The following is a 26,141-nucleotide window of genomic DNA, read 5'->3' as shown; positions in this document are numbered from 1 at the left end:
CCTCAAGCGCACATTACCACAACACACGCCGTAACGTTTTGCGTTAATGGATGCCTTCGAAAAATAGACGACACATAAGTATATGCTCATGAAATCGTTCGACGTGCTGTTTCTATTGGCATGTAAGTATGGGGATTTTTTTCAAAGAGATCGTCTTTTGTTTCGGGTTGGTTCTAGGATTTGTATTCGAGAAAGAGATCGTTTTTTGTTTTTGGTCCTGATAGTAGTAGTAGTAGGAATTTTGGAATTTTATTTGAAAGGATCGGCTTGTTAGCAATTGTTTTGTTTAGTGAGTATTGGCAATAGGTTATGTTAACAACAATGTAAGAGATTGTGCTGGTGGGGGTGTCAAAATGTGAATAAACGCTGAACCGTGACAGGCTTTCGAATTCTGCTAAATTCTTTAAAAAAGGGAGTATAAAAACTGGGAGAATAGTAAATTGTTTTTTTTTTCATTATTTTCAATTAGATAATTGACAATCAGAAAACACGAATTAAATAAACATAAGACTTCACTTATCAAAATATTTATTTTTTCATGAATAATGTCCAAAGTAGTTCGTCAAAATGCATAAGCACCTACGTAGCTCAAAATTACTATCACTAATAAGATACTCCCACAAATGCCCACAATTTTACTCTCATTAAAGTAGCGGACAAACTACAATATTATTAGCATCAACCGATATTAAACGTTGATCTGATATTTCGATACTTTGAAACATTATCTTATTGGGTACTCATAAAATTATCTCTCGAACCACACATCGATTTTTTAAATTACTGCAAAATAAATTGCCCTACTACGAGTTCTCGATTGCAAATCGAGATAATTTCGGTACAAACGATCGAGAATCGAGATAAAGTGAGCTGTTGGTTTTTTAAATGTAGTGTTTGTATTCTTGGGTTCTTGTCTTTATTATTGGGCTGGTTTGTAAGAAGGTCTGTTTGTATGCTTGTTTTAAAATTAATTGTATGGTATGTTTTGTTAGACATTGCATAATAATTATAATTGTTGTACTGTTGATACTTGAGTACTTTTTATTTATACATAGTGTATTCCTGATGTGACTGTATTTAGAAAAGTTGACCTGTGTTGTGTCTGAAAATTGGCTTAGTCTTACTCTATCTATACTTCTAAGAAAAATAAAACTATTTACCTACTGCTTTGTGTCCCTCAAACGCAACCAAAATAAACTCACTGCCAATTATCATTTTTCAAACCCCTTCGAGTTTCCATAATAACCTAGGGACAACTTAGCATGTATGCAGAGCCTTCTTCAGCAATAAAATAAAAACAAAAGAACAGCCAGCTCTTTGCATGAACACCAAACGTTATGAGATAAATGGAAAAAGAAATTATAATGTCATTCTCAAACAAGCGACCGTCGGGAATAAATTAAGAGTACTAGGGTAGCAGAGAACGTAGATGGTGTAAGGAGATTCTGTTTTTATTTTCTTTAAAGACTTATTTACTTTGCTGGTTTAGAATAGCTCTTAGAGTTTTATGTTTTCTTAGTACTTAGTGGGTTGTTGGCAGTGGTTGGCTGATAAGAGATGGATATGATAGGAAACAATTTAATGATGATTTTATTACTAGTAAATTGGCCGGATTTTATGACAGGCTTTGAGGTGTTTGCATTACTATGACCCTTATTTATGAATTTTTTGACACACGATAGACCAACAGAACAGAAAATAAAACATATAAAGGTACCCATTTATTTCTATAGAAAATAGCAAACATTTTTTTTATGAAGACTATGTCATAAAATTATAACTCAGCATAAACTTCTTGCGACGTATTTGTCAATTTAATTCGCGGAATTCGTTACACTCACTTTCAAAAATATCGGCTCGTTACGAAATGTAAATGTATCGAAATAAAATTATTGATAAATATTGTGTAATATTCTGCTAATTATGTTACTTAACAAAATATGCGAAATTAGAAATTTTTACATAGTATTTTTAAAAGTATATTGAAAATCAAACTTTATCTCTCAAAGTTCACTCCACTTCTATATCAACGTACACAATCTCATCCCATCTTCATATTAGCTCGAAAATTAGCATAGAAAACGAATTAAAACGCATCTGTTAGCACAAACGATTAAAATACATGTAGTTTTATTTCCGAGCGCTGGCAACATTGAAACTGGCAACAATAAAAAGTCAATAGATTGGCTCAATGTTCGCGTGGGCTCTTTGATATTAAAACAGAGATAATTTATATTTAATAAGGTCTGCAAGGATGCTGTTTAAGATAGATTTATCAAGTCCCCTGATATCGTAACGTTGGGGTTCTTTAATTGCTTTTATAGGTACGCGGCGTTTTGCAATCTTTGTTTATTTACTTTTTTGTTCCTTTTTTTTGACACACAGTGTATTGGACCTATAATTGGAAGTATGTATTGAAGAATGCTTTTGGATTGAGACTTTGTAAAGTAAGATGATAATATTGATAGAATATTTGTGTAAAGCAATATTATTCCATGTCCAATGGTGTCAAGCGGGTTTAAGAAATTTCTGGGACCTGAGTTTTTTGTAATGAAGACTGCAACTCAACCGATAGTACAATATTTTTATATGGAATCAAAAATCGATATCGAACGAAAACGATATTAGAATGAGTATAGAGGTATAAAATCCCCGTGAAAACACCATCAATATTATTTACATAAGCTTTTATGTTTTGATTTGGGTTTTAGTAGCGTGACGATCAGATAGGTATAATAATAATAAATCAGGTACTTTAACTGTAAAGTTGACAGGTATGGAAATGTGATTGTCTTTATATAGCGATTCATTGACGCCTTAAAACTGGTTTCCTGCTGTGTAAAATCAACATTTCTCATAATTTCTATCGCATCGAGATCTCTCTTAATATGATTTTTATTTTCTTGGTTATAATTTCATAAATATTCATACATGGATAGCATATATGTAGACTGGAAGCCGACCCCAAAATAGTTGGGAAAAAGGCTCGGAGGATGATGATGGATAGGATAATATTTGAAACCGGTTCAGTGGTTTCCGAGTCTTTTTGCAACGAAAAATAATCCTCTTTAAGTATTCTAGTTCAGATTAAACATGTTGTTACTTCACTACAAACAGACACACAAACATACAAACATTCTGCAACCCTGTTACAGTGACCTCGAGACAACATTGGCACAGATCTCCGCCACACTCGGCTCTACTGGAAATCCGTTTATTTCCATTGTGCCTAAGTGTTTTTGTACAGAATAGGCAGATTACAGTAGAACCAAAACTCTACACTCCTCGAAATATGCATAAGTAGAAGACTTCCCATGTGTCACTCTGAGATTACTCGCACACTGCAAAAAAGTCGGCTGATTGTTTGGGCTCATAAATCAGTATGAAGATGACAGGAAGTAAGCACATTACAGATCAGGTATCAGGTATTAAGACGGTATCAGATGGACTGATCTTTGTTTGGAGATACAATTTTCTTTAAAAAAAAATGCCTACTTTCGAATCAACTGCCGACCGACTATTTATAATTTGTCTGCAAGTATTCTAACACTATGGCTCTCCTGCAATTTCCAAGCCTACATGGTTCATTTTAACTGATCCAATTCTTGGCAATATTATAATCTAGATTCTGTTACATAGTAAACCTTCTGCCAGCACATATTTGTTCAGCAATAAAACCCAAGTATAACTTGCGACTTGAAGTCATAAACTTAGTTTCAAAGCTATGAAACACAGTTACCGTCAATATTGATGACAGAACATAATTTTCAGAACCGTTTTCTATGCTCGGTTATAGTAAGTAGGTTTTCTTGGTAGACTAAAGTGTTGAGCGTTATATTATGAATGCTGTAACGCCCACCAAAGGCCAGCTAGAGGTAGCCTGGGCTGTGGGATTGTTCGAAGGAGTTGGTACATAAAGGGCTTAAGAAGGAACACGATGTGTCCTTCACGCTGCACCCACAGCAGGAGTGGTCTTTTGATGATTTTCAAAAAAAAAACACCTTAATAGTGCCAAATTAAATCTCAACTGCCCTATCAGTAGGTTTAATGATAAGGCCGTTGGGTCCAAGAGCTTCATTAACCGTGTGCCTAAAATATATATATACATACATATATACAATCTACACAAAAAACTAATAAATAATTGAAAAATAATTTAATAAAATAAAGGGAATTTCCTAGACTCCTTTTGAGTGAGTTTTGGTCTCACAAGTAACTATGTTGGTACATCTACAGAAAAACATACAACCATTGGCCCATAACTAACATATATTAGAAAAACCCTGACAAAAGGATAATTTGACACAAGACCTTCTTAACAAACTATTAGTTAAACCAATTAACATAACTACTTAACTCAAACAATGTTTTAACTATCCACTAGATTACCTAATTACAAAAAACTAAACAGTTCATTAACAACTAGCAGAGTTCACTGACCTCGATACGAATAGAAGAAAAAAACCGGAATTTCACGATTTTTGCTGTCAATAAAACAAATGACGTTGTATAATATTGCAACATCTTTTATTTGGCTAATATTTTTAGACAAAACTAGTTCTATATTGATGTTAGACTTGTTACGAACAGATATTTAATTTTATTTATTTTTCACACCTTTTTCACGTTTCTATAATGATGATGATGATGATGATATCCTCCTAGCCGACTGTCAGCCACGGCAGCTATTCTCATATAAGAAGATTAGCCAACTGCGCAGGACATATGTATTATAGTGCACAAGCATTTGCGCAGACACAGGTGCACTCACTATTCCTTATAATATAGCCCGATGGGACGGCAATCCAACACGACCGGAGAGAGATCAGGCGCAGGAACGACATTTACGTGCTCTCCGATGCTCCCTCCGGTTTCAATAGGTGGTCAAACTTATCGCCAAAAGGTGAATAGCCAAAAACCAAGCATGTTTCCTTCACCAAAAATCATATTGGGAATCCCCAATAATTGCCAGACGTGCGTATCGAACAAAATTCCTTGCCTTAGAACTAACTGAAGTAAATCGATAAAGGAGAACATAACACGTTTTTTATTACCAAAGTTGCATCACAAACGCTCCAGCAGTTTCTTACAGCAAAACAAACAGACATGCACGAAACTGAATGTAAGCTAGTTTGAATGATATCACGAATACTGGAATTGCATAATTTCTTATGCTTACGTTATGATGTTATGTAGATTCGAGTTTATCGGCAATTTTATTAGCATCGTTACAACATATGACTGTTTTTGTTTACTTTATTAATTTTACATTTATTTATGTTTAACATGATTTTGCAGAAACATATTTGACCAACATCCACATCAGTTCTCGATCACGTTCATTACTTTCTTAATCCATAAAAATCTCACCAATCCTCCACTTGAATAAAAAACAAACAACACTAACACAGAATACAACAATCAAATGAATAATTAACAACAATATTTCAAAACTATATACACCATTTTTTTTAATATTTCAAACTTTTATAAAAAGTTGTAAGCGCCAAACAATTTCTAGGCGTTTCTAACCTAGAAACGATTGCACGTAACAGGATGCATCGAGGTCGCTTTAATACATTTGATTTAGAGCACACACAGTCGGCCGACAGTTATTTGGTCAACTGCATTTTTTTTTAAGGACAATCTTGAGTCCAATCGAAGTTTTCAGTCGGTCTCATCTCCCTAGCCTTTTACCATATATGTTAAGGCGTCCAGTCTAACCAGATGCAGCTGAGTAGGTACCAGTGTTTTACAAGGAGCGACTGCCTATCTGACCTCCTCAACCTAGTTACCCGGGCAACCCAATACCCTTAATAAGACTGGTTGTCAGACTTACTGGCTTCTGACTGACCCGTAACGACTGCCAAAGATGTTCAATGACAGTCGGTCTGATACCGGCTAAACACCTGAACTTTTTAATGTGCGTACTATTCATCTACATACCAATTTACGAGCCCAAATAAACTATCGGCCGACTAAAAGTTTGCAGTTTGCGAGTACTCTAATACATTGATTTACTGCTTACAGGAAAGCATGCAATATTGAAAACGTAATGTTATTTCACACGATATTTCTTAATGCTTCGCTCGTTTTTTAGAAGGAAGACTTAGTCGGGCTGATACAATTATGCCGCTCGTTGAGTTACGACTATTTTTTTTCTGTGTAATTGTGCCAGTAATGTTTTAGATGAAGATATTTGGTGTAAATATTCAGACATGTTATTTATTTGGTCGTTATTTTGTAGAAATGTATGATAATTTGGGTTGGTATTATCATTTATGTAGGTACTATTTAATGTGGAAAATCGTTAATTTATTGACAGGTATTTAGGTTCCAAAACTATTGAAGTCTATAAAAGAACTGTTTACTGATTAATAAATCTCTTCCTTCAATAATCATCCAAATGATAGGAAAATAATTTAAACAATAATTTCAGTCTGATACACTCCAGATATTTAAAATTATTAACTGTATAAAAATACTTTTGAAAACCAACCAAAATCGAAATGAATGATAAACACGTCGGTCATTCCGTAGATTTTTCCTCAAAGAATGACCGTGGAGATAATGTCTCTAACTGTGGGAAAATACTGCAAATGGCTACCAGAAGTGTGACGTCATTGAATTACAACATTAAATGTGTTATAAGTATAAAAATACCACGCGGAACTTATAAATAAACTACAATGAAGGCTCCTTGCTTCATATTAATCATCAAAATAGTACATGAACGATAAATGTTGTGGTTTTAACCCACTTCCCAAAAAGGAGGAGGCTCTTAATTCATCGAAACCTTTTATTTTGTCTTTAAGTATCAAATAGTTATTGGAGAAAAATCTCATAGAGCAGAAAGTTCACAAAAGGAATAGTTAGTTAACCTTAAGAAATATTAAAAAAGTATTTTTACAATGCATCTGCCACTTAATTCTGCCTCAAGAAATAGGATGCACTTTGATTAATGATCGAAACTCAAGACCTAATATAGTGTTCCTCCCAGCGCCTTTTATTTTTCCAAACACTAATTTTACCTATAATCAGTTCTTCTGAGAACAAACCAGAACAAATTAGGTTACAAATACCTAGTAACTAAAATCAATTCCTTGAAAATCAAATTGAATTATGTTACGACAATATCCTCCAATTTTATGACGCCCTAGTACATTTGCAATTCAATGTTACCGACCAAATTCCTAGAAAATGCAGTATTTATGAATGAATGAATTTAAAAGTATGCTAGGCGTGGTCGCGTGTCTTATATGACTAATTACTACTAAGAAATTATTAAACGTTACATATGTACGCGAAATTATCTTGTTTGATTGACCAATAACAAGAATTGGTAATGTCGTGAATCAATGCAATCGTTAAGAGTGGCAGAGCGACTAATTTCTATTAACTGAATTTAAGTTATGCACACAATTAGGTATTTGTTATTAGAAAATCGGTTAAGAGGCAGACTTACGATTTTATACCTACTTTTTAGTGGAATAAAAAAGACTGCAGACGAGAAAAAATGACGCTTAACGTTCCTTTTAAATAAAAGCAGTTAATGCCTATTCAGTAAAAGCCCTATACATAGACCTCTCTCAACATGGATAACAAATATCACTTGGTAACAGATTGACCCATCTAATTTTTTCCTAAAGGCTTTTTGCATAACGTCACTTGTGTCTTGCTGGTCCGAGATTTTGTAAAACTATGCCCTGAATCCTTTGAAAGTCAGTAATTCTGACAACCAATATTACCAAGGGGTTTCCCGAGTAACTGGGTTGAGGAGGTCTAATAGGCAGTCGCTTAATGTTAAACACTGGTACTCAGCTGTATCCAGTTAGACTGGAAGCCGACCCCAACATAGTTTGGAAAAAGGCTCGGGAGATGATGTCGCAGAAATATTACTATCAAACCTTACCACCCAATTCAATATAGCTAACTTAAGTTAGTCAAAGTCAAATTCAAAGCTCTTGATTCTGTGTTCTGAGTCTTGTTTGTCCGTCTGTCCTTGATGCACGCGATTAAAGCATAGCGTTAACACATAGCGTGCTCGATAGCTGAATATTTAGCTAGTCATGATTGTGTTCATACATTTGTGTATGAGTTCACTTCCAGCTGTTCGTGTATTAGGAAACAATTTGTTACTGCATACATAGATACATTCATACATACATAAATACATACACACTTTTTGAGAGTTTCATGTCTGTCTATCTGTATGTCTATTATCTGGTCTGTATCTTAGGAATTAGACGTAGTAAGATGATAGTTGTAACTCTAGTGACACATCGTTCTGCTATACCTAATCTAATTCAGTATTACCAATTAACAGAAACAAAACATTGTTTATTCATTAACAAAATTCTTTCAATATTGGAACACTTGACCATTTTTGTTTAAAGACAGAAGTATAAATTCATTTCTTACAAGCATTACATGTTTTTGTTACTTCATTTTCGCATTTGGTCAAGCACGTAATATCAATTTGCAAAAATGAAGTTGTTATAAAAGCATATTTTTCTTAACAGTCCTAAATGTTATGAAACGAAATTTTCATGTTCACTTGAACTTTATTCTCAATGATTTAGAGTTGTTTATTCAGAAACAGATTTAAGAACTGTGTATCTTTGTGGAGTCGAAATAACATAATCTGGTTTGTGAATTTAACTATCGAATAATGAGACCTCGTTTTAAGATCAATAGAGTGGTTTCGTGGTACCGGTAACTTTATCAATGCAATTTCCGACGAAAAAATAAAGATTGGCATGAAGCCAAATATTTTTTTAAATTCATAAATCATTTTAAGAAGATTCTAGTGAGAGGAAATTAATGTTAAATATTCATTAACCTTATTCTACAGTTAATATACATTGACATATAAAAACGTCATTCCACTATGTTATTTCAACTAGTTAATAGATCTATCTAACTAGGTACATTTTTCCGCATCCAACGTAGAGTCATTTAATAGATCTATACATATTTTTTTGTATTTACTATAGGTATATTGGTCTCTAACAGCTTTGTAAAACTTTTATTATCTACTTAACACTCACAGCTAACTCTATTAAATCTATAACGTTACTCACAGCTCAGAATAACGTTAAATCAGCTCTACCAGTCATTTGGACCAAAAAACATAGGAACAAAAAATAATAATATTTTCATAATTGTTTTGATGCTATAACAATTCCGTGACCGAACTTACTTTGCATGCAATTATCAACAATTAATTGTTCACAACATCTTGAGAATAACATTGACCTAAAAGTTTCAAGTATTCAAGCATTACGTAAATAAAAGCTGCCTCAACTTCTGGTCTAAATATATCGTGTCCTGTCACCATCCAGGCGGAATACTACAGACTTATAAACCGAGCATAATAAACCTCTTTACATAATGAGTGACTTAACAATCTTAGCATCGCAATTCACTTAATAGTGTCGCTTAATCGCTGAGCTGCAGACGTGTGAGCAACCAAGCTACATTAATTCACGAACAAAAATCGCAACTTCACGAGAATTGCACAAGTACGAAGAAAGCTGCGCCTGAGCACAAAATAAAACCCAATTGAACTGATGAAGTAGCTCCACTTACAGTACATTCACATAAATGAAGCCAACATTCCTCGCCAAGGCCGGAGAGATTGCCTGAACTACACATAATAGAATTACAAAACTAGCGTCACAATTCTATCAAAATTCAAATTCACATTGCTCAATAATTGTTGACAAATGGTCCCTAGTCGCAGAATGCGATCCGCCTTGCAAAACCCGACTAACCCTTTCGAAAAGAACTTGAACCGCTAAAATAGCTTATAGTAATAGAGCCCTTCTCAACTCGGCCGTGTAACAATCGCTTACCTTTAGAAAATCAGCGCTGCGAGGTCCGTGCATTTATCCAACGAGAAACATGAGGCACTGCGCTATCAATTAAAACCTTTTTACAAATTCACGCCAAAAAAACGTTGGGCACAATTGTGTAACACTGTTTCCGAACGCACGGCGATATTAAGTGGTACTTAAACGGACGGTACGTCCTCACCCCGCGGCGTCTCACGCATAACTGGTGGCTTGAGAGCGGAAACTTGTTCGGCGAGTATGCTCCCGCGCAGGCCGCGCACCCAGCGGATGGTCCGGTTTACGCTTGCGTTTCGTTACCTAGCCTTTTGTCATATGAATAAATTGCTATCGGATAAATAAAATTATGTAAGTTATATTTTGCCATAATCAGTATCTCCTATTATATTTTCTTCACATAAACTAGTACTATTGCCCTCTATAAGAACGTTCAATATAAGTAAAAGTTTCTTCCTTCAGTTGTCACCAGTTTAGGGTCACTAGCTATTATTGTCCTTGGTCGTTTAGACGGGCTAGTAGAACTGGCATTAGTCCGACATAATTGCTTATAGCAAGGGATTTATTATGTTGTTTAATAGTCAATTAACACTGGCCGATTATTCTGCTAAGTTAAAAGGACTTTAACTGGAATACTAGATACATAGTAGTTAGGTTAACTTAAGTGAGTCTAGGATATCTTACTACGTATATTAAGGTGGTAATTGGACTATATATACGTACTTAAGGCCCTTATATTAATTGATATAGAAGTCACTCTTCATATAAGTAGAGCCTGGCTTTCTTCGTTCGTAGCACGTAGGACATATCCTAGAGAGGCACCCTCAAGTCTCTACTGTTGTGTCCCTCTCTACATACTTATAAACAGATTAAGTACATATAAACAAGTCAGGAATTCGACACCACCGGGTGTAATCAGGCTTGACGGTAACACGTGCTGCTTAGCGCATGGAACAGATCTCTATAGGTACTTATATTATCAACATGGTCATTCATCCGTCTACTGAGTTGAATATAGTTTTAGTAAGTATGAAATAAAATAATAAATAAGCAGAATTGTGAAAATCAAATAAGTTTATCCTTTCCTGAAGAAACTATTTCAAGAACCGTGGTAAAAACGCACCTTCTACAAAAAGTTTGACGTATCTTAAAGCCTTTTATCAAAATCATATGATTTATTTCACTGAGGCCAAAAATAATAGAATTCATTAAATAATTATGAATATAATCTACCATTAGAAAAGTAACTTTTCAAGGAGATGAAACTGGTAAGAAACTAAATTCAAATTGGTTCAACTATTTTGCCGTAAGCAAACCAATTCACTTTCGCAGTATATTCTTTCTTTCTTTACAAGCAAAATTAAGTGTTTAGCGCCTCGCAGATAATTATAATGTGTGTTTTACTAATAATGTTTTTAAAAACAAAGCAGAGCGTTGCTTTCTATTTAGTCATTAACGTTGTTATACAATAAAAGCCCGCAGACTCGGCACGGGTTGAACGTATTTCTGTAACGTGTGTGTAGTGGTGCCATGGGTTGGCGTGTTTAGAGGAATTGTATTTTTTCAGAAATTTCTAGTAAGTCTTATTTTGAAGATTAAGGGAGATACTGCTTACATGTTAAGTTCTTTATTGGTTAGGATCCTACTCCATCTAAGTCTAAGCTAGTGTAGTTTTAAGGCATGTTCATCTCTTTTATAACGTTCAAAAACTGCAGAATTTCAGCCAATTTTTAAAAATTTTCAAAAAAGACTGCCCCCATTTCTGTAAAAAAATAAATATTTTTAACCAAATTTTATGTATTAAAATTGATTAAATAAAATATTAAAATAAATAGGTAAGACTAATCCCCTTTAATTCGTACACATAGTATCACTACTCACACGAATACTTCACTATAATAAAAAAAAACGTAAAACATCGCAACGTTACATAACCGTTATATACAGTGCGATATGTAACTAGTTAAATAACGTGAAATTATGAAGAATATTCATGAAAAACCAGAACTGTGTGATAAGTGCTTAGACAATCTTACCAACTGGAGATGCCTTGCTTTCCCCTTTGCCAAAAAGTGCGTGAACTCATAGCAGCTCATAGTCATAGTGTAAATGTGTGTGTCAATTGTTGTTGTGTTTATAATAATAATAAATTATTTATTTCAGATCAGAGATCCATACAACATACAGTCGTGGTGGCCTAGTGGGCAAAGAACCAACCTCTCGAGTATGAGGGCGCGGGTTCGATTCCAGGTCAGGCAAGTACCAATGCAACTTTTCTAAGTTTGTATGTACTTTCTAAGTATATCTTAGACACCAATGACTGTGTTTCGGATGGCACGTTAAACTGTAGGTCCCGGCTGTCATTGAACATCCTTGGCAGTCGTTACGGGTAGTCAGAAGCCAGTAAGTCTGACACCAGTCTAACCAAGGGGTATCGGGTTGCCCGGGTAACTGGGTTGAGGAGGTCAGATAGGCAGTCGCTTCTTGTAAAGCACTGGTACTCAGCTGAATCCGGTTAGACTGGAAGCCGACCCCAACATAGTTTGGGAAAAGGCTCGGAGGATGATCAGAGATCCATACAAGTGTTAGTAATTCCTTATCCTAATGTTAGTAGAAAAACAACACAAATTATAAATGTATTAATTATTGACATGGACGTCAGGACGCACATGTCTACTTGCCCAGTGTCTTATAAACGGTCCTTCAATTTTGTCTGCCAGTGTAGCAAGGATACTGTTGGGACTATCCCTGAAGCGTCTCATCATGGACGCACATCTCTTGCGTATAATGGCATAGAAGTCATCAACTCTAGCCTCAACTAAACATGCCAGACTTTGTTTGACAATTTTGTGCGTAACGATGTGATCTGAAATGTATGAGTGTCGTGTCACGTTTCGTGTCATTTTCGTGGCTACAGTTGCAATTCGAACGAAATTTCGGCGAAGAAAAAGATATCTTACCTTTACAGTAACACATATAGGTTAATCGCGATTGATTCCTAATTGTGTATGAATGTATGTTTAAAACCCTATATCACTCCTGTTACGTTATCTCGACCCCTTCTAGGTTGGACAGACTTTTTCACATACAGATTTGTGCTGATGGCGGTTCTTGTTAGTTGTTTGCTCTAAGTGAGTGTGTGAGTTATATCATCATTATTATGTTTTCTTACGCTTGTGTTGAGTGAAAAGTGAGTAATGTTGATAACTTAATAAGCTGGTTATTTAGTGCTTCTGTTACGGGGCAGGTTTTATATGTAAAAGCTGGGGTGAATAAATATTTTTGAAAAGACGACTATTATATGTATATAATGCCACGGTGTTTCTGCATTAAAAGTTCTAAACCAGATACAAAAATCTTTATATTTCTAATTTAATTATTTAATTGTGTTAGGCATCATATTACGACGATCATGTATCAGACCGACAACATAAACTTTAGTTTTCTTAACTCTTTACTATGAATTTTCACGTTAATTTTCAAAGTAAAAGTTGTGCCAAAAAGTTTGATTGCCTTCAAAATAACGAAACCGCCGAATATTAAAAATGGGTTAAATTAGAATTATAAAGATACTCCATCAACTGAAGGAGGTAAGTAACGCCAGTAAGTGAAACCCGCGCATGCGCTAACGAAAGTGTTCGATATTAAACCACTGGCTTTTACAAACGCCTTCATAAAACATAGATATAAAGTTCATACTCTAGAAGAGTTAAATTATCAATTAGGTACATTGGTTTAATTGTAATAGAAGTGGTAACTTAGAAGATACACTGAAACGTAAATATTGTTATGTAAATAAGATCTGATAAACGGATTTTGGTCACTATTATATTATTTTAATAAAATAATATCATCATATTATTTTTTAGAAACAATTATTCTAACTGTTAGACAGTGATGTGAGAATAAGATATGTACATTCAATTCTATTTCGGGATGTTTCCTGTTGCAGGTACCCAGAAAACGCAGATCAAAAGCCAAAGATAGGTGCCCAATACAGTTAAGTATAGTACTTCACTTTTGTCAGTCAGTTCCATAAAACTCTATATCAGTGTTTCCGTCAATATATAGGTTTCACATACAAGTGCATCACGGTGTGATATTGCGCTGCAAATTGGAAAATCAACCACAATTTGTGGCTGATGTGACAATATTGATTACCTACTGAAATATACTCATATATATGGTTCATGGAATAATCATGGTATATTATATTTTATTACGAATATGTGAAAATTAAAAATCTAGACAAGTTTCTATATGAATTTACAAAGTTGTATCGAGAACAGGAAAAGCATGGTGATTCTATTCTATTTTTTGTTATGGCAAATTGTCGATGTCGATATCAACGATTCTGCCACTGACGAGTGAAATGATAAGCACGTCGTGATGCCAAACAAACAACTTTGAGAAAGAATAATAATTTAACTGATTGTAGATCTTGTTGGGTTAGTAGGACGGCACTGAAACAAAAATATACATATATAAATAACAAATATAAAAGGTTAGAACATTGAAATATTATAAAATATATATACAAAAAAGGGGGGGGGGGGGAATTAAAATACCACATTTATCTAAACGGTGACCAAAAGTAGGCCACGGTCTATAATTTAATATTATTGCGAAGGATAGCAATCATGAGGACTTGGAGAAGTTCTGGGGAGGAATATGTTAAGAGGGAAGGGAAGTTAATTGGTACAGGAATCTTTAATTTTGGGAGACGGCTATATAAGTCAAAGGATGAGGAGTTGATGGGGCAGCTGAAGAATATGTGCTCCAGGCTACCTTCATCCAATCCGCACTCACAAAGAGATGAGTCCTGTACATGGATTTTTCGCAGGAAAACAGGAGTACAGCAGTGGCCTATACGTATTCTGCATAGGACAGATATGACAGACTTGGGGAACTTTTTGTAATGGAAAAACCAAGGTTTAGGTTGTATGAGGGGTTGGATAGCATAATAGGAAGTACCCTTTTTCCTACTGGACAAATTCCAACATTCCTGCCATGAAGTCTCAAGGTGCGCTTTTGGAAGGTTTAGCAGGTCATACCCTTGAAGGGAGAAGTATGTAGGATCGGCTGAGGCTGACGTGCAAGCATCTTTGGCCATTGCATCTACACATTCATTCCCCTTGATACCGCAATGACTGGGTATCCATACAAGGTGAACTACTTTTTGCTGATGTGCACAAGATAATAGGGACTTTTTAATATTTAGGATTATAGGACTGTGGAGTTTACTTTTGAAGGGATTTTGGGATAGGGCTTGAAGACAGCTTAATGAATCTGTAAAGATAACACTTAAACTGATTTCATGAGACTCTATGAAAAGGCAAGCTTCCAATAATGCCACACACTCGCCTGTAAATACGGACGACTCCTTTGGACATTTAAATTTTAAAACAATTTTTGAGTTCTGGTAATAAACAGCAGCACCAGTGTTGCTGCTTGACGATAATTTGGAAGCGTCGGTGAAAAATCTATGGAACCCATTCCATCGCTCTCCCACCACCGCATTAAAGGTCGAATTCGCCGACGGGGATTTCTTGAAGATACCAATATCATAGTATATTTTTGGAATAAAGCAAAGGACTTCATAAGAAAAGTTGAAAATAGGTAATCTAGGATACTGGGCAATAGGACAATTTAGATTTAAGACAAAACGGAATGCTTTTAAAATGAGAGGAATTTCTTTATGCTCCCAGTATTTTGATGTTTTACATAAAGCATCTAGATCTACAAGTTTAGGGATTAGGGGGTGGGAGGTTTTAGGAACAACCCTTGATAGGAAGCGGGAAGCTAGATATTGCCTCCTCAAGGCCAAAGGAGGTTCGGCACATTCAACCTGTAACGCGTTAATGGGAGAGGACTTCATGCAACCTGAGATGATCCGAAGGCATTGAGACTGAATCCTATCTAATCCCGCCAAGGCACCCCTGTTGCAAGGAATCAAAACGAATGAACCATAATCTAGTATACTACGAACTAAAGCGTTATAAACAAGTTTCATGGTGTAAGGATGGGCCCCCCACCATACACCAGAAAGAACTTTAAGAATTGAAATCACCCTTTCGCACCTTTTAACCAAATAGCAAAAGTGGTCGACACCAGTTAATTTTGCATCCAAATAGACCCCTAAAAATTTTGCCTTTTTAACAACAGGGATCCCTTGACCCTGGATTTTAATAGATACCTGAGGGATTGAGCGTTTCCGCGAGAAGATGACTACCGAACTTTTAGGAGCAGACAGAGAGAGGCCGTGGTCAAGAAGCCATTGGTGCAGAGAGTCCAAAGAAAGGCAGAGGGATTTAGCAGCATCAACAATCGAGGCATTGGTTACGTAGAGTGCCAGATCGTCGGCATATTGCAGAATGCGGCAGTCGTTGTTTAGGCAGGAACCAATGTCGAATGTGTATAGGTTATAGAGCAACGGGCTAAGGACAGAGCCTTGGGGAAGGCCCTTCCATGTAATTCTTTCCTCAAATACCTCACCCTGCACTCTCAGCACCAAGGATCGAGACGTAAGTAGTCCACATATGCATTGAATCATCCTTACAGGGAGACTCAGCTGTTGCAATTTCTGCCTGAGTATGGGAAGGAGGACGCTATCATATGCGGAAGAAACATCTAGGAAGGCGGCTACAGCAGTTTCATTTTTAGAAAAGGCTGTACGAACATCAGTAACAAATGTTGCCACACTGTCCATTGTGCCTAGACCCTTTCTGAACCCAAATTGGTGGCTCGGTAGCAAACCCTTAGATTCGACCAACCACTCAAGCCTATTTTTAATGAGGTGTTCCAAAAGTTTAGCCAGAACGGAGGATAGAGCAATTGGTCTAAGGCCATTCGGATCATCAGCATTTTTGCCGGGTTTCAAAAGAGGGATAATGATCTGAAGTTTCCATTGGTCAGGAACCCAACCAAAATAATAACAATAATTAAAAATATTTAGTAGGTAATTTTTAGCATTTATGCTGGCATGGGTTATAAATGAATATGGAATGCCATCAATGCCCGGGGCAGAATCTCGAACGTGACGCAACACCGCATTCAATTCTTCCATTGTAAATGGATCGTCCAAAGGGTCACCCACGGTACCCACAGGCGAGTGATCTAATTCTGAAAGTAACGGAACATAGGCTGGAGCAATTTTATCGAAGAATAATTCAGCAGTATTTCTGGTTATAGGGGACGAGACAGATGGAGAGCACCCACGTCTGAAGCGGTTTATACTCTTCCATACTGCTGACACTGGAGTTGAGGGAGAAAGAGAGGTGCAAAACTTTACCCAACCACGACGTTTCTTCTTACGAAGAAGCCGTTGGGATTGGGCATACACTCGTTTGTACTGTAGAAGGTTGTCGATGTTCATCGCTTCATTGAACTTTTCTTCAGCTACCTTTCTTTCACGTATTGATGATGTGCAATCTTGGTCCCACCACGGGGGTGATGGGATTTTGTTCTTAGCGCAATTGCGCAGAGGAAAGGTGGAATCAGCACTAAGGGAAATGGCCGAAACAAAGCCGTCATAACAACTCTTAGCATGGCAGTGATCAGGAATTTGCGGGAAAGAAGAAGTTAAATTTGGAAGTTCACTGATTTTCTCCTCCAATAGTGAAGCAAACCTTGACCAGTCCGGTTTCGATAAGTTGTACTTCAGAAGTGGAGGGGAAGTTTTCTCTAAATAAGTTTTGTTTAATAATGTTACAACAATAGGATAGTGATCGCTGCCATGCGTCAGAGGGGTGCATTGCCAATGAAACGATGCCGCCAACTCTACAGAACAGAAAGTAAGATCTACACAACTCTTCTGCTGTCCGGGAAGGGGTCTGCGGGTAGGACAACCATCATTTAAGATGCAAAGGTTAAGGTCATCGAGGATTTCTACTAAACCTTCCCCAAACGCATCACAACGGTTGGAGCCCCATCTAAAATGGTGACAATTAAAATCTCCCATAACTAACATAGGCCCATCTATATTGTTAAAAACGTTTCTAAGGGAGCCTAAAAAGTTTCGGTGTGGGTGGGAGATATAAATGGAAAGTACAGTAATGCCTTCGAATTTTGCTGCAACTACATTAATGTCACCATCCAGAGCAGGAAGAGACAGGGTCGAGAATGGGACTCTATTATTAAGGAAAAGAGCCGACCCTCCATATCCATCAGACCTATCACATCTCAAAATATTAAAATGTGGCATGCGAAAGCTAAGACTTGGTGTAAGCCAAGTCTCAGCAATAGAACAAGCCAAGGGCTTGTATTTATTAAGTAGAAATATGAGGTCGTGCTTCTTATGAAACACGCTCCTCACATTCCATTGTAAGAACACCTGATGAGGTGCCATTTTTAACATTTAGTAACAGATTAACAAGTTGATGGGCGACGTTGGACGGTATTTGGGAATTATTAGTCATTATAGATGACAGAACTTTAATTAAGATTTCTATTAAAGAGGATGTATTGTTAGAATCAGCATAAGGGTTATTAAGAGCGCAGCCATCTGGCTGTGAAAGTGAGGGAGAGTTAACAATACGCTGATGAGCAGCTTTGTCATAAGAAGGTGAGAGGGGAGCATGGGTCTTTGGCTTTAAAAATACTGTTTTGCGATATGACTGAGGTTGATTTGCTGTTGATTTAACAGCATTCGCATAATTGCGGGAAGCAGGTGGAACTGTTTTGCTGACCTCAGCATAGGATAAGGACTTCTCAGCCATAATAGTTTTTATGGCTTTCTGTCTGCCATGCTCCGGGCATGACTTGCTGTTAGCAAAGTGATTACCAGAGCATAACACACAGAACGCCTCATCTTCTGAAATGTTGCAACCATCACCGGGGTGATCGTGGCCACATTTACAACAACGTGGTTTTGAGCGACATACAGACTCCACATGACCAAACCTGCAGCACTTGCGGCACTGGATGGTGGGGTAAACATATTGAACAACTGGTAGGGAGGTGTAGCAGCAATAAACTCTATTAGGTAAAACCTGGCCATCAAATGTGATAACACAGGTCTCTGTCGGTTTAAACTCTGCGATGCCATCATTGAAGAATTTACGGCTGATGCGACGGACTTTAAGGATTTGTCCACATCCTGAGGGCACTGTAAGGTAAGTTTTAGCTTCCTCTTCACTTAAGTCGGTGGGGACGCCACTAACAACACCCATACGTGTAACATTAAAAGTGGGGATTGATGCCACATAGCTGTTTTTAGAAAGGATGGCATTAATTATAAATGAGTTTGCATCCTGGGGGGATGAAAACTCAACAGAAACTCTATTGCGGCCGACTTTCTTAACACCGTCCCGAACAATATTAGCTATGTTGTTCTTGAGCAAAAACATGCCAAAGGTCACCGGGTGCAGTGTAGTACCAGTATTAGGCTGAGGCTCCAAACGCGACACATGTACAATAAAGGGAGCTTTATCTGTTGCAGAGTATCTGCTGCGACCTACTTGGTTTCTCTGCTGTTTTGGTGGTATGCGACTATTTTCGGCATCTGCAGAGCGTTTCCTAGCGATCTGATTGGTAGGGTTCTGAGATTCGGGAAGGGATGGAGATTGGGACTCCGCGATGCTGCAAGCAACATCGGCGAAGTGGGAAAGTGGAAAGTTAGGGGATAAAAGAGCGTACGAGGAGATGTCAGGAGGATCTGGATCCGGAGGTTTGTTTCGGTCCATATTTACTAATAAAACTTACACTACTAGACGAAAAAACGTACACACACAATAACGCACACAAGGACAACACACAGCAACAAAAACAAGTCACAAAAAGTCACCAATTCACTGAAAATAAACAAAAACTCTAGACACACGTGCTAACCAAAAACACTCTGTGGCGAGAATCAAGCATGGTGATTAAATGTAGAGACTGCGATATTAATGGTGATTAATTCCATCCCTTCACAGAGGTAGCACAGATCCCCTGCATATGAAGTGCCCAAAAAATAAGGTAGAAAAATGGGCCCGGCAAGAAAATGGAGTTACAACTATGAATTTATTTTACTTCATACAAAAGACATCAACGAGCTTGAAGTCTAAGCAGCTCCCCTAGCGGCAAATAGCGTAAACTTTTACACTGCCATCTAGTGTCGAATAGTCACAACTGTGCTACGTTTCTTTACACGCTTTGTAATGTAAATAAAATTCCTCAAATAGTAACGTACAGTTCAAGCTGTATTTTATACCAATGTGTTCATGTAAATCGGTCTATGTATTTATTAATTTTGCTTGTTTTATGTAAAACTCCAATTATTTGCAGTTTTACTTTACTTTGCGATATTTATCAAACACTGTTCATATCAGCGAGCGTAGAATGAAAAACATTGCAACTGTCATTGAGTCTCCATGACAACACGGCTCTGGCTAAAAATCGCGTAAATAAAAATAAATTTTAATTGATTCTAAGATAACATTGCAGAGTTATTACTTAAAATAATGTCTGAAACTAAAACAGAAACCAATAAAGAAGATACTGCTAACAATAATACAAGTACGGAACAAAAACCAGTCGATGACAAACAAATAAAACTTAATAACAAACTAAAAGACAAACTCAGGAAATATATCAAAAAGTTGGATGGTAAGAACCTTGAGAATGTTTTTATGTATTAAAGAACTTTACTCAAGTACAGAATTTGTGTTCAGCATAGATTTTTAAAGCCATATTTCTGTTTACTTACTAATTTTATGCAGTACGTTTTTGAGATAGATTTTATAATGTAAACAGTTCTTATTGAGACAGGGACTCTATCCCCGTTTTGTTTCAAAAAGTCCAACTTACTTAGTAGCAAGATTCTTAAATACTGGTGCACCTTTTAGAATCAGAAAATTAGCGCAATTATTAATTAGTGCCACGTATCAAGAAAGCATAAGCCTAAAAAAGATTGTGAAGGAGAATAACATGTTTTATAGATATTCCAATGTCCGAACTACTCTAATATTATGTTCAGCAATACTCCTTGCATTCTTATTGATTTGCAAATCGCCAAAATCTTACAGAAACAGGCACAAGCATAACAAAAGAAGAAAGCATAAAGCTAGAAGTGGACACATTCAAGCAGCTTTACAAGCCCAAACTAGCTGGTAACGAGCAATCATACAAAAACATACCAAAATTCTACTTCAAGCTACCACGCCCTGATGACACACTGGCCCAGAAGTTACGAGAAGAGACAAGAGCTCAGTTCTTACAGAAGAAAAGCAAAGAATTGCTTGATAACAGTGAATTGAAACATCTTTGGAGTTTGTTGGAGAAGAGTAATGGGAATAGTACCGTGACCAATAATGATGAGCTCATTATTGATTACTTTCAGTTTAAGAAGATTAGAGACGAAGCGGGGCCTAAGTATAAGTGAGTTTTTTTCATTAGATCTTTGGGAATAAATTATATTTTTTAAAGAAGTTTAAAGATATATGTAAAACGAATGTACTGAGAAGAAATAGCTGCTTCTTTCTTTAAAGTACACTTAACTGAGTATAAAATATTACAGAGGCAATATGAAGAATCTTGAACATTTATAGGAAAACTATTAAACTGCACTGTTCAATATGGAAAATGCAGACTTGTGTCATTAAAATTTAAGTTCATGCTTCTTTAGCAATTTATCAGTAAGTTTTCAATTGTGACATGGCTATTTTAATATGTTGTTCAACCTTTTTCCTATTGTCATACACAATATACACACATTTTAGATTTCAGTACCTTGCCTGAGCTCACAGAAGAAGCTAGGCAGATTGGTTTTGAAAGTTGTTAATTAGGCGTGATGTTTATATATTTTCTGTATATTACTGTATACCTTCCACCATCCACAGGCCATATTTCACAGCAGAAGTGTTCGGTCGCCTCCAAGCGGCTGAAGGTGGAGTGGGGCGAGTCCGAGCAGTCTCGCTGTTCAATTACGTCATGAGGAGAGTGTGGCTGCAGCAGACCAGGATCGGACTGTCTCTGTATGATGTCACCGGACAGGGATATTTGACTGAGCATGTGAGTTGTTTAGTTTACAGTTTTAGTTGAGAAGTATTTGAAGGAAGCATGGAAATTATTTTTTCTGGTACAGTTGTTTGTCGACAACTAGTCAAATATAATACCTGCTTTTATGGAGCTGTCAAAATCAGATACTTTCTGAGCAATTTGTATGAAAATGCAAACTATGACCTCACACCATTTACTACCTATGTTTTTCTCAGCAAGTTGTATACTTACTTAGTTTTTGTCTATACTGTAAATAAACATAGTCAATAAGATGCATTACCAAATGAATAAGATGAAAGAAAATTATGGCTACTTTGTGATATTTTATATGATTTATGGTACATACCAGTATGGTATTTTATGTAATTAGATTAAGAGAAAAAGATTGAAACCTGGAACAGGAACCAGGTAGGGATTAGGGATGGTTATATTCGAAACCGTGTAAGGAGCCTTTATTAATCCCATCTACTTTTCCCACAGTAGTTCAAGTTAATAATCCCATATTTTCATTCACAGGATCTAGAAAGCTACATAGCCGAGCTAGTACCGTCGCTCGCAGCTCTAGACGGTCTAGACTCGTCATTCAGTTCGTTCTACGTGTGCACAGCTGCGAGGAAGTTCCTGTTCTTCCTCGATCCTCTGAGAGTGGGGAGGGTCAGGATACGAGATGTGTTGTCCTGTTCGTTTCTTGATGATTTGTTAGAGGTAAGGTGTATATGTTTTGTGTTGGCGGGTTAAAGATGTAAGAAAATTATTAATATTCTACTTTTTATTGAATAATGAAGGAGGGCAGCTAAAAATCGTAGTCCTATCCTGTGAAACAGCATTTGGTAATTAAATTCTATCATATGATTATACAGGACTGCTTGTTTTGAAACTCAAATACATACTAACTTGTATGTCGAAATATGACAGAATTTCACATATTAAAAGTGTCTAATGTAGGCTCTTCATAGTTGGTTGAAAAATTAACTGGAAAAATAAGTTTAATGGCCAGTTTTATCGGTTACTGATAGTAATATCTGACAAAATTATAAGCAGTCTTTATCTGGCAGATAGTTAATCCAATATAAACTATCAAATAACTAACTGACAGTTTATCGGTAACTAGTGAAACCGGGCTTAAATAAAACAAAGAAGTATTCATAAGCAATTCCTCATTATTCCTCAGCTAAGAGAAGAAGACTTGCCAATGGAACTTCAGGAACAGAACTGGTTCAGCGCGGCGTCAGCTCTGCGTGTGTATGGACAGTACCTCAACCTGGACAGAGACCATAATGGCATGCTCAGCATTAATGAGTTGGCTAGGTGTGACTTCTAATGTTCAATAGACGAATTAGACGATTATCCATATATTATGTACATATATCATCGTGAAATCACTTCTCTCTGCCTTATTCCCAATTTTATTTGAGATCGGAGCAATATGTTTTCCCCTTGCATTCCTCCCCGTCAGTCGTCATACTGAAATTCACTCCAATATTCATGTCATCTTTCGGGCAATCTATGCATCTTTTCATAATTAACAAACTCATTATCGCATGTTTTCATCCCTTCCTGATACAAGTTATACATGCCCGTACCATGACAACAGCTCGTGAAAGCTTATCACAAAATATTGTTTTTTGACGAAGTTCTACCAAAATATTGATGGCGTTCAAATGTTCAAATCGTATTCAAAGATTTCATGTACCTAAAGGATAGTGCAAGCAAATCTTTCGTTCGCACTATATCCTGCCACGTTTTTGACCGACCGTATTAAATACGGTCCTAGACCTTTAGTAAAAATACATTTGAATAAGTATTTTAATACCTATCTTTTGAATATAAATCACCACAGGAAACCGTCAAACAAATTATGTAACAAACATTTGAAGAAATAAATAATTGTCATTTTATTTCAGCTACGGCTCAGGCACGTTAACCCGTGCATTTCTCCAACGTGTCTTCCAACAGTGCCTCACCTACGACGGCGAGATGGATTACAAGACATACCTAGACTTAGTGCTAGCGTTAGAGAATAGGAAGCAGCCGGCAGCACTGGCGTATCTGTTCAGAGTGTTGGATATTAACTGTGTGGGCTACCTTGATGCATTCACGCTGAATTATTTCTTTAAGGTAAGTTTATCATTTGTATGGGATAAATAGTTCCAATAGGCACGATATTAGGCCTAACAAATTGATTACATAGACGATATGATAGAAGACTAAACTATTGTTGGGTTTGAAAACAGAATTGGACTCAAAATTGAGCCCTGGGGAACGCCTTTTTTAACAGCTGTCCTTGAAGATGTTGTGATGGAAATGTCTACTTTTTGTTTGTTACATATTTGATAAATTACATATTAATTACTTGCTTTACTAGGAATTCCAAAAGGATAATAATAATGGTTCCGAAAAACAAATTAATCTCCAGCGATCTGTAGCCGACTATTATTCTTATTTACCAGCGTTATAATGAATTACCGACAAAAAATCCAAAACATAAACGACAAAAAATATCAATTTAACTACAAATATGAGCAGGTTCAAATAACTTTTTCTCCTAAAAAAAAAAATCGATCTTCGAGTAATAAAACTAAAGTTCCGACTAGAATACTGAACTTCCGACAAAATTACTAAGTTACCGACAACAGAGGTTTTGACAACATAATCATATTTTTACAACTTGCATGAACTGTTATAATTTCTATTGTTGGTAGCAAAGCATAGTTTTCAGTAGAACGTAATTTATACTGGTAGAAAATTATTACAGCAACAAACAGTGATGTTTATTTTTCGAAGACTTTAGTATCTCATTCGGTCGTTTCGTAATTTTTATTCGGAGAAAAGTAGTCGGAAAGTCAGTATTTTAGTCAGCAGCTTTAGTATTTTGAGTAAGGGCAATTCTTATTTTTTTGTCGGAGCTTTTATTACTAGCCATTCCAAAATATCTAGACATATTATGAACAAGTAATCGAAGCATGGTCTACGCAATCAAATGCCTTTGAAAGGTCATAGAAATAACCTATAACATTTTGAGAATTCTCTTAAGCATGTCAGATTTCATTTATGATTATTTACCAGCTTAGTTGTAGGGCAGAACATCCAATACCTTTATGTTTCTTGTAACTCGTAACTTTTTTTTTCACAGGCAATACAAGAGCAAATGATAGCCCACGGCGCGGAACCAGTGAACTTCGACGACGTGAAAGACGAGATCTTCGACATGATCCGACCTTCAGAGCCGTCCCGCATCACGCTGGCAGACCTGGTGAGGAGTGGGCATGGACACACCGCTGTGTCCATCCTGCTGGAGCTGCACGGCTTCTGGGCTTACGAGAACAGGGAGGCACTGGCTGCCGCCGGGGACCATGCCTGACGACCGACCCTGCTTAGGGATGGCTGAAGAACTGTGTGTTTAAAATGCTTAAAGGCAATATATGACAGATAAGTTTATATCAAGAGGCCTGGTATCAAACGCCAATTTGAACAAATATAAATACAGATTTATAAGTTCAGGGAAGCAGCACATATGTTACTCATTCATGAAAAAGTCATTCAACTGGTGTATTTCATTTTTGGCTTCACCAACCACCTTCCAAGGAGCGTAGTGACTTGAAAATTATCATTCGTATGTAGTTCTGATGACAATACTATATGGTACTGTCGTACTGGTCTGATGATGGAGACTGAAGATATGAACTGGAACTTCATGATGGAATATCGTATCAAAGCTGTGTTTAGACTTGTTAGAAAAGTTTTAAATTGAACTTTTTCCAGTTTTACGTGCATTTATAAAAGCTTGTTTTTCTAAACTATTAATTTATTTTTGTGTGAATAATACTGTTGAGAAGTGAAAATTGTAGGAAATTGTGACTGGGTGTATGAACACTTTTGTATACAATATAGTTTAGTTCTGAGATTTGAATAAATTAATTAAAATGAAATGTTGCAAATAATGTTGAATGTTCCTAAATCCAGATATTTTAAAATGTTGAACTTGAGAAAGTTTTCAATAAAACACGATGAATTCTGAAAGAATAATTATAATAACTTGAAATATATAATATAAAAACAATGTGTATATAAAATAACAATTGATAACTTGTAAATATAAATATCATATATCTATACATTGCGATTTTCTTTTTATTGTACTTATTGACATTAAAGCTTACTATTACGCAAATTAAATTATTGTTGATTTGAATAACAATTATAAAATAATAAAATGTTTCTTATAAAATAATATTGTATTTATTTGGTTTGATTTATAAATCCTTCATAAAAGTTTAACTCTCTATAAAATAAATGCTTGTAATATTTAAC

At 36.2% G+C, this 26,141-nt stretch overlaps 2 protein-coding genes across 2 annotated transcripts in view; one reads left to right on the top strand and one right to left on the bottom strand.

The window, feature by feature from the left end:
- The window catches only part of LOC124641397, a 153,321-nt gene extending 143,269 nt beyond the window's left edge, over positions 1-10,052 (bottom strand). Inside the window, exon 1 of the mRNA XM_047179472.1 lies at positions 9,858-10,052. The gene's annotated coding sequence lies outside the window, so the exon portion shown is untranslated. The remainder of the gene's footprint in view (positions 1-9,857) is intronic.
- Positions 10,053-20,180: 10,128 nt separating this feature from the next.
- On the top strand, positions 20,181-26,068 carry LOC124641318 (serine/threonine-protein phosphatase 2A regulatory subunit B'' subunit gamma-like). Its single transcript, XM_047179378.1, has 7 exons — positions 20,181-20,438; positions 20,858-21,209; positions 21,671-21,842; positions 22,347-22,535; positions 23,002-23,138; positions 23,735-23,948; positions 24,964-26,068. The coding sequence occupies exons 1-7, from the start codon at positions 20,294-20,296 to the stop codon at positions 25,189-25,191; spliced, it is 1,437 nt and encodes a 478-aa protein (XP_047035334.1). The 5' UTR covers positions 20,181-20,293; the 3' UTR covers positions 25,192-26,068.
- Positions 26,069-26,141: the final 73 nt, after the last annotated feature.

The sequence above is a fragment of the Helicoverpa zea genome, chromosome 22 (genome assembly GCF_022581195.2).
Source record: "Helicoverpa zea isolate HzStark_Cry1AcR chromosome 22, ilHelZeax1.1, whole genome shotgun sequence".
NCBI lineage: Eukaryota > Metazoa > Arthropoda > Insecta > Lepidoptera > Noctuidae > Helicoverpa > Helicoverpa zea.
This window is presented reverse-complemented; position numbering and strand designations above follow the sequence as displayed.

Bases quoted from the DNA above. Each gene is read 5' to 3' on its own strand.
- LOC124641318 (XM_047179378.1), top strand. From the start codon at position 20,294: ATGTCTGAAACTAAAACAGAAACCAATAAAGAAGATACTGCTAACAAT. The intron at 21,210-21,670 runs GTGAGTTTTTTT...CACCATCCACAG, and splicing joins GAAGCGGGGCCTAAGTATAA to GCCATATTTCACAGCAGAAG. The intron at 22,536-23,001 runs GTAAGGTGTATA...ATTATTCCTCAG, and splicing joins TTCTTGATGATTTGTTAGAG to CTAAGAGAAGAAGACTTGCC.